General features: G+C 39.2%; 1 protein-coding gene across 5 annotated transcripts in view; it reads left to right on the plus strand.

Moving 5' to 3' along the window:
- The window catches only part of WWP1 (WW domain containing E3 ubiquitin protein ligase 1), a 64,239-nt gene extending 54,824 nt beyond the window's left edge, over positions 1–9,415 (plus strand). For all 5 annotated transcript variants that reach the window (XM_063130903.1, XM_063130899.1, XM_063130901.1 and 2 more), the window contains exons 20-24: positions 670–790; positions 1,017–1,121; positions 4,168–4,264; positions 4,389–4,461; positions 7,471–9,415. In XM_063130903.1, the coding sequence (XP_062986973.1) occupies positions 670–790; positions 1,017–1,121; positions 4,168–4,264; positions 4,389–4,461; positions 7,471–7,570 (496 nt within the window). In that variant the 3' untranslated portion in view covers positions 7,571–9,415. The remainder of the gene's footprint in view (positions 1–669; positions 791–1,016; positions 1,122–4,167; positions 4,265–4,388; positions 4,462–7,470) is intronic.
- Positions 9,416–9,711: the final 296 nt, after the last annotated feature.

Below are 9,711 nucleotides of genomic sequence, written 5' to 3' on the forward strand. Positions count from 1 at the left end.
CTCACAGAATACATCTTTCTTTTCCTTCCTCCCCCAAAAGCCTCTCTGGAGGGTTTGGGGACTCTCTCAAACAGTAAGTGATGGGGTGCAGTGCAAAGAAATTCCCCCACATAAGCCATTATATGCTAGCGAACATACCTGGTTTTGGATGGATTGTAATAGCTCCATGTAATAGGATTGTGCCCATATGAGCTTGGAGCGAACAAACACACATACACTTTTATTATAGATAAGTATATATCATGAGGAATTGAACATTGCTAGTATTGTCTATTTTACCTTCTTAATTTTAAGAGTGACATAGGTGTGGTGAATACATATATATACCGAATTTTAAAACTACATTTCTCATAACATTATGCCAAGAATATTAGATTTTTTAGACGGCTCTGCTTTTCAGATGGCTTAGTGGTGTGCTTTCATAGCAATTGCTTGGATTGCAAACTGGCAATAATCAATATGATAAATTCAGACAGGGAAGTATATAGGACTATAGTACTGAAATGGGAAAGCATGCACTACGTACAATGTTAAAAAAAATCTTCAGAGTTGTATACAAAAACATGTATATAAATGTAGAATTACTATAATAGAGCAGAAGTCCATGGATTTTTTTTAAAAAAATAAAGGGTTCCATTTTTAGAATTCTAAACTTTTTACCTGTTTCAGCCTAATGGCAGAATGGCGGTTTTCACGGGGAGTACAAGAACAAACCAAAGCTTTCCTTGATGGATTTAATGAAGTTGTTCCCCTACAATGGCTACAGTATTTTGATGAAAAGGAGTTGGAGGTAAGACACTTGAGGCGCAGTGGCTCAACTGAGCAGGAGGACTGCAAAACTCTTTGATACTAACAAGGAAGAATAAGACAAGCATATAGTTAATTTCCACATTCAATTAAGAGACAAATAAGCAAGCAGACAGACCCTAAAAAGTGTGAAATAGTTCATGGAAATACATTTAGGTTGTACATCAGTATCCCAAGGCACTATTCTTCTAAATCTTGTCTTTTTACAGGTTATGCTCTGTGGCATGCAAGAAGTTGATTTGGCAGATTGGCAAAGGAACACTGTATATCGGCATTATACAAGAAATAGCAAGCAAATAATATGGTTCTGGCAGGTATGATATTTTTATTAGTTGAAAAAGTCAGCAATATGAAAACATTACACCTTGTTGTTTTTTATTTTAGAAATAAAGGTTTCTTTTAAAGTGTACGTGTATGTTCAGGGCCACTGCAGAACATTACAGAGCTCCTCAAAGAGCCTCTTCAATTTAGTGGTCTTCCTCTGTTTGCTGACATCGAATCTTTGCTACCTCTTTGCTAATATGGTGAAAGGATTGCCCAAAGTTTTTCTGGACTTTTCAGTAAGCTTCTGCAATGTGTATAAAGAACCATGCATGCTGTCTGAATCAGAGTACAGTTACTTACTGGAGAAGATATGTAAAACCAAATTGAATGTGTGCTCCTTGACAGGTGGGCAATTGTTTCTTAGCTCAGCCTCTTCAAAGATCTAATTTTTGAGACAGTTCTCATTAAATAGACTGAATAGGAATTCTTGATCTTCCTACAATTATACACTCGTCTCAGAATTGTATACTCTATTCAAGAAGGGTAAACCAAAGTCAAATGTTGAGTGCGTGTCAAACTTAAACTTCTTCCAAACAAAAATGTCACCAGTTGTCTCTAGTCATTTTTCATGTATACTTTTGTTCACTGACAGGCTTCAGGGTTCTTTGAATCATTACTCAAACCCAGTTCAATTGCTTCAGGAGGTAGAACCATTCCTGAAGAAAAGAGCAATAGAGCTTATACTTTTCCAATTGATACGAGAAAAGTTCTATTAAATATACATTCTAATAAGCAGGAATGTATGAGGAATAATCCATTCTGGATTTGAGGGTCCTCAACAGATCAAAAAGCTCAGAATGAATTCTTTAGGGGATATTCTGTCATAAGGGGCATTTATTTTGCAGCACTTTGTAAGTGTTACTAACAAACAGTAAAATTAGATCTGCAAGAGATTCCATATTCCCACAAGTTTAACTTTATTTAATTTATTGATATATTTATACCCCACCTTTTTTCCTCTAACCCAAGGTGGCTTACATGATCCTCATCTTTTCCATTTCATCCTCCCAATATCCCTGTGAGGTAGGTTAGGTTGATGGTCAGTGACTGGCCCAAAGTCACCCAGTGAGCTTCATACGCAAGTGTGGACTAGAACCCGGATCTCCCAGCTTTCAGTCCAAAATTCTAACCAGGACACCACACTGGCTCTCTTTTTTCTGGTTCCAGTCATCTCATTGTTGCTTTTTCAAAATACTAATGCCTTCTTTGTAATTCTTCGTGCACTTACTGATATGTCATGTACATGCCACAAGTAACAGTATGAAGTGCCTAAGTGCTGTCACTAAAGGAACGTTCTGTTGCACCTTATAGTAAGATTTCAATCCACAGAACAGTGTATCTAATTACACAACACAAACTCCAAGTTTACTTTCAGGTGACTTTTTTCATCCATGAATAGACATAGAAAACCTTTAAATGCTGTTGTAATTTCTAATTTCTTGGGGCACATACACTGCAACAGAGTCCCTAATGGTTTTTTTGTTGGGGGGGGGGCATTCCACCTGTTAGGTTTATTTTCCCCTCCAGGACCTGAACACACACCTCATTTATTTATTTTTATTTATTTATTTATCATACTTATACCCCGCTCCTCAGCCAAAAAAGGCTCTCGGAGAGGCTTACACTTAGCAAAAAAGACAGTCCCTGCCCTCAGGCTTACAATCTAATAAAGACATGACACACAAGGAAAAGGAGTCAAGGAGGGAGGGAGGGAGGAGAGAGAAAGAAAGAGAGAGAGAGAGAGTCCAGCAGGAGCAGGCCCCGATGTTACTTCTGCCTGCTCCTGTCCCCTTGGTCCTTCTTCTTCCCCACAGGGCCAAGATGGCAGTTTGCCCTGTGGGGGGGGGGGAAGAGTCCAACAGGAGTAGGCCCCGATGTTACTTCTGCCTGCTCCTGTCCCCTCGGTCCTTCTTCTTCCCCACAGGGCCAAGATGGCAGTTTGCCCTGTGGGGGGGGTGGGAAGAGTCCAGCAGGAGCAGGCCCCGATGTTACTTCTGCCTGCTCCTGTCCCCTCGGTCCTTCTTCTTCCCCACAGGGCCAAGATGGCAATTTGCCCTGTGGGGGGGGGGGAAGAGTCCAGCAGGAGCAGGCCCTGATGTTACTTCTGCCTGCTCATGTCCCCTCGGTCCTTCTTCTTCCCCACAGGGCCAAGATGGCAGTTTGCCCTGTGGGGGGGGGGGAAGAGTCCAGCAGGAGCAGGCCCCGATGTTACTTCTGCCTGCTCCTGTCCCCTCGGTCCTTCTTCTTCCCCACAGGGCCAAGATGGCAGTTTGCCCTGTGGGGGGGGGAAGAGTCCAGCAGGAGCAGGCCCCGATGTTACTTCTGCCTGCTCCTGTCCCCTCGGTCCTTCTTCTTCCCCACAGGGCCAAGATGGCAGTTTGCCCTGTGGGGGGGGGGGGGAAGAGTCCAGCAGGAGCAGGCCCCGATGTTACTTCTGCCTGCTCCTGTCCCCTCTGTCCTTCTTCTTCCCCATTGCTATGCTTCGGTTAGGGGAAGCGGGAGAGAAAACCCTTCTATGTTGTAATTACTTCAGCCAAAAGGGATTCCTGTGAGTTGGATCACTGGCATGCAATGAGGGTAGGAGAGAGTTAAACTGAAAGTTCCTCAGCTGAAAGTTCCTCAGCTGACCTACTAGTGTGGGAGTAGAATTGGGAAGGGAGGAGACTCCTATTTGTTGAGATCTTTCAACTGGAATTTCTCTAGCTAGCTAAAACTGGGCATGTACAGCCCATTTTACCACAACCAGCATTTAGGAAAAACAAAGGAATGTCCTTTCAATAAGGATGGCAGAATATAAGATTAGTTTGGAGACTCTTTGTTGCATCTGATAACTCTATGGTGATACTACAGAATAAGGTCAATTAAAAATAACAAATATTCCAATATAATAAACTAAAGATGCTAGTTTAGATGTATAACAATGTCCTATATACATTATGCAAAATTCTGTGTTAGTTTTCTTGTCTTGAAAGACAGAGACAAGACTAGCTCTAACCAGCTGGCATTTCAAAGTAATCTTTTAATTTCTGTTATTAGTTCATAAAAGAAGCTGACAATGAAGTCCGTATGCGACTGATGCAGTTTGTCACTGGTACTTGCCGATTACCACTGGGAGGATTTGCTGAGCTCATGGGTAAGTGTAACTTACTCTGTAACATTATTTAGTTCTTATAAACTTACACTTTCACCCTATTATTGGAATAAGATGTTATTAAGAACTACACAATTATCACAAAAACACTTAAATCTTTATTCAGGAAGTAATGGTCCTCAGAAATTCTGCATTGAAAAAGTTGGCAAGGAAACATGGCTACCAAGAAGTCATACATGGTGAGTTGTAATAAAATATACATAGATACATGTAGGGTTGGATCCTGATTTAACCATACTTTGAATAGCTCCACTGAAATAAAATGGGACTTATGGTAGTCACGACTTATATCCCATTGATTTAAATGGATCTGGGACCAATTCTTTTCAACTTGTTCATAAATGATCTGGAATTAGGAGTGAGAAGTGAAATGACCAAGTTTGCTGATGACACCAAATTATTTAAGGTTGTTAAAACACAAAGAGATTATGAAAAGCTCCAAAGGGATCTCTCCAAGCTGGGAGAGTGGGCGTCCAAATGGCAGATGTGGTTCAATGTAAGCAAGTGTAAGGTGATGCATGTTGGGGCAAAAAAAACCCCAACTTCATGTATAACCTAATGGGATCTGAGCTGTCGGTGACCGAGCAAGAAAGAAATCTTGGGATTGTGGTGGACAGCTCAATGAAAATGTCCACCCAGTGTGCGGCCACTGTAAAGAAGGCAAACTCCATGTTAGGCATTATAAGAAAAGGAATTGAGAATAAAACGGCCAGTATCATACTGCCCTTATACAAATTTATGGTGCAACCACGCTTAGAATACTGTGTACAGTTCTGGTCACCACACTTAAAAAAGGATATTATAGAGCTGGAAAAAGTGCAGAAAAGCACAACTAAAATGATTAAGGGGCTGGAGCATCTCCCCTAAGAGGGAAGGTTACATCAGCTGGGATTATTTAGCTTGGAGAAGAGGAGGCTGAGGGGAGACATGATAGAGGTGTACAGAATTATGCATGGTATGGAGAATATGGTTAGGGAGACATTTTCTCCCTCTCAAAATACTAGAACCTGGGGTCATCCCATGAAGCTGATTGGTGGGAGATTCAGGACAAATAAAAGGAAGTACTTCTTCACACAGTGCTAGTTAAATTATGGAACTCACTACCACAAAATATAGTGATTGCCACCAAATTGGATGGCTTTAAAAGGGAGTTGGATACATTCCTGGAGGCAAAGACTATCAATGGCTACTAGCCCTGATGGTTGTGTGCTACCTCCAGTATTCGAGGCAGTACGCCTATGTGCACCAGTTGCTGGGGAACATGGATGAGAGGGTGCTGTTGCACCATGTCCTGCTTGTGCATCCCTGGCCGATGGCTAGTTGGCCACTGTGTGAACAGAGTGCTGGACTAGATGGACCCTTGTCTGATCCAGCATGGCACTTATTATGTTCTAACTATGTCTCAATCTGGATCCAACCTGAATGAATGTTTGTTTTGATCTTATGGTATTGTGGACTGCCCTCCTTTTTTTAATCAACCATTCATTTGAGAAATGTATTATATGGGTGTGATGGTGGAGTGGAGTGGGTGCCCTTCTCTGGTAGTATGTATCTGGTAAAGGGTAAGTTTTGGTTCTGACTGCAGTTTGTTTACTTTTTCAAATCAATGGATTCTATGGGATAAAATAAATGCAGCCTATACTGATGTGGTATCAAATAAAGTAGTGTAAATAACTGCTTTTCTTGTATTGTTTTTGCACTTAACAAAATATTTCAATGGATCAATTTTTCCATGCATTTTTCTCTTAATAAACCATAAACCTAGGTGACAATTTACCAAGTACTAACTTACTGTAGCAAGTATGTAATTACTTGGAAACCTGTCTGTATTGTCCTGGCAGATGAGATTTTAATGCATCTCATCTGAAATGTTCACTACCTTCACTCCTTAGGAGTACGATGCAGAAAAATCACTTACTAAAAAAGTACATGTATACTGTGATAAGTTACAGTTGATAAATGGATGCTCAGTATGCAGTTTCTTCACCATTCTTCCCACAGTGGTTTGGCTACTTCATAGTGGGCACCAAGGCTTTTGTACACCTGCCCCCCTGCGATTATGTTGGGAAGCAAGGCACACACTCCTCACATAGCTTGCTTCCCAGCAGAATCATGGTTTCTGCAGAGAAACAGGACATGTGGGGATTGTGCACGTTTCTCTGCAACATAGGGTTCGCTGTGGGGAGCTTGATTCAGCTGAGAAATGGGATGTATACTTCCTGCACACCTCGTTTCCTAACAGAATCTCTGGGATTCCAGCCCTAAACCCGCCAAAGTTGCCCACCCAAGGGCGACTTATATCCACAGATCTTGTCCCTTCTGTACAACAACTATTAATAACCAACTATTTGCCATACTGGATCTTTTGCATAGGGTAACTTTACATCAGTAGTGATGCAACCATGCTATAATATCTACAGGAGCCTTCTCAGACCTGGTGTCCTCCAGATGTTTTGGACTTTATCTCCCATCAGCCCCAGCCAGTGTAGCCTTTGGTCAGGAATTCCAGGCATTGTCTGAAACATCTGGAGGCAATCTTGTTGGGGAAGAGTGATCTACTCTCAATGGAAAACTAAGCTTAAATAGCCTATGTTGCAGCTTAGCCTGTTTGTAGTCAGATGCTTCAGGTCACCTCGATGTAGTGGTGAAACTGGTACTGGGTTAGCTTACCACCTCCAGGACACTTAAGTACATAACCCATCTCATTTTTTTCATGCATCTGTGCTGGGAGATCTTAATCTGCAGTGTCAATAGCTGCTGTACTTAGAGATGATGGGATAGCTATGTATTACAGTAGTTCCCTTTTCCAGGGTTGGGAGATGGGCTTTGTTAAACACTTGGCATATAAATGGGACAGGGGACATTGTTCCCTTCTGAATTGTTCTAGTGCTAATTATGCCACCATGTAAGCATGATAAATAAAAGTCTTTTGACAGCTAATCAAGTGTCCAGATTTTCTTATATTGCAAAACTTGACAGAGCTACACTTGCTTGTTCTAAGTTATATCAAGATATTCAGAATCTATCAACATATTTTTCGCTTAACATGGGCAAATTACATTTCATAAGCATTTTTCTTGGTACTGAAATGATTACTTGCTGGAATCAAACAACTGTAATGATGTGGCCTATGAAAAACATATGAAACGGGAAGTAGACAAAGTCTGATTTTTCTTTTCTTTCTCTAGTTTTAATCGTTTGGATTTGCCACCTTATAAAAGCTATGAACAGCTGAAAGAGAAGCTGCTTTTTGCAATTGAGGAGACAGAAGGATTTGGACAAGAGTAAAATTCAAGTCATTTTTTTTTAACAGACAGGTCGGAGCAACTAAATTGCACAGTTAGTTGTATATAAGCTGTTTCTTCTGTACAGTTATTTTTCTTGAACTCTTAAAAAAAAGTTCTCTGTTCTTCCACAAAGATATGCAAAACAGTTTTTCCTTCTCTACTTTATTTATTTCCCCCTCAGAGACTGACCAGAATAAAATTGAAGCAGAAAAAGACTTTATTTTAAAAAAGTGTATATAAATACACAGTAATGAGCTCTAGTTTTATAGAGTTTAAACATATAAAGCATCACAGCCATTCAGAAGAGTAAGGAGTTACTTTCTTGGCTTTGTTCAGAAAATGTGCAGACTGTTCTGTATTCTCATTTATGCAACATCTCCAAAGTTATTTCTCTTGCATGGCTGTTATAAAAAGTGTTAAAGGCTTAGGCCAAATGCATCCTCACTATGTAGAAAAATGCTGCTGGCTTTTTGAAATGATAGAATGTGATATTCTGTCAGCTTAATTTTTTAAAAAATGTAATAGCTGATAACCCTCTTTGCTACATCTATGTAGCCAAGGTCATGAGCAAAGCCTTTATTACTTGCACAAGAGTAATGTACAATAAAATGAATGTGATTAATGTTAAGAAATTGGTGCCACTGTTCTGACTTACTGTAGAAGCTGAACAGAATCTTCTAACTCATTGAGCAGCATTGAAAATTGTTTACATACTACCTTGGGTTATTTCCAAGAGAATGGTAGGTAATATTCAAGGAAAAATAAATAAAAAAATTCTTACATATTCTGTCCTGGTCTGGTATCTTACAGGCTTTTCAAAAATATATTGGCTATATGTTTCAATTTCATAGGATAAACTAATTTGAAATTTAGGAGGATATGAAGGTAATGTGAATTGCTCTGCTCCTTTTTTGTAATGGATCTAGAGTATCCAAATGGGAATAGTTACATAAGCTTTGCACAACTGAACTAATTCTCTATTAGTCTTCAGTATTTTCATCCCTTTTAAGTTCAAGAAAAAAAATCCAGATGTTCCTAATTAAGCACCTCTAAATTGTTTTTATATAGGCTAAGACTTATTGTCATAAGTGCACAATATATATAAAACACTTAAATTGTTTTAGCGGTATTGAGGGACATTTGCTATACTGCAAATATGTGTAAGAAATTCTACAACATTGATGTGAATTAGTAAATGCTACTTTAAGCAAATTGTGCTTCCTTATTAGAGTAACATTTTAAATTACCATTTGTATCATGCTTTCAATATTCACTGTAAATTTCATTAAATTTAACTTATACAGTTTTGTACACACATGAAACAATTTCCTAGAATTAACATTTCTGTAACATATCAAACTGCAAAAAATGTAAATGTAGTATGACTCTGCTATATTTGCTCTCATTTTCTCAATATAGCAGTTGAATTCTGCCAAAATCTTATTTTTCTACATATTGTTACACTTTATTATTCATGGATATTAACCTGTGAATGCTTTGATAAAAGCACTGAATTGATTAACAGGCCTCCAGTCTATCTTGTTAGTTACCCTACACATATCAAGATGTTTTAATCTCTTAGACTGCCCTCCTTTAATACAAGAGTGTCTTCAAAAGATGGCTTTCCTAAAATATGCAGGACTATTCATGTTAGATTATATGGAAAGCTTTTCTAAGTGTCTGAAGAAAAAATGTGGCTTGCCTAAATTCTAATTAAAAATGAAGACTTAAGTTCAGTACAACAAAAACTTTATTAATTTGCACTAATGAATGAATGGGAGAATTATTGCAACAGCTAATCTTGTAAACTGGTAATTAACAATAAAAGACAGACAGTGCATCACAATATATACTCTGTTAATTATTTGACTTATGAATTTCTCTCCCTTCAGAAAAAGCATTTGGGAGAAAGGGGGAACAAACTTCCACTCTAATTTTTTTCCAGTAGAGGCCGGGGGAAAGGGGGAAAGGATTAGGCTCCCAGGTTAACCTTACCATCCCTTAAAAGGTCTTCAGTACTACTGCTTCACAAAGCAAAACAGGGTAAGTACATGCAAGTGACTGTATGTGTGTCTCCCCATTTTATCCTTGGAAACATAGCTTCCTAGGCAACCCAGAAGGCCTTAGCCTTCTGACTGATCA

This window comes from Elgaria multicarinata, chromosome 7, assembly GCF_023053635.1.
Source record: "Elgaria multicarinata webbii isolate HBS135686 ecotype San Diego chromosome 7, rElgMul1.1.pri, whole genome shotgun sequence".
In the NCBI taxonomy this organism is placed as follows: Eukaryota; Metazoa; Chordata; class Lepidosauria; order Squamata; family Anguidae; genus Elgaria; species Elgaria multicarinata.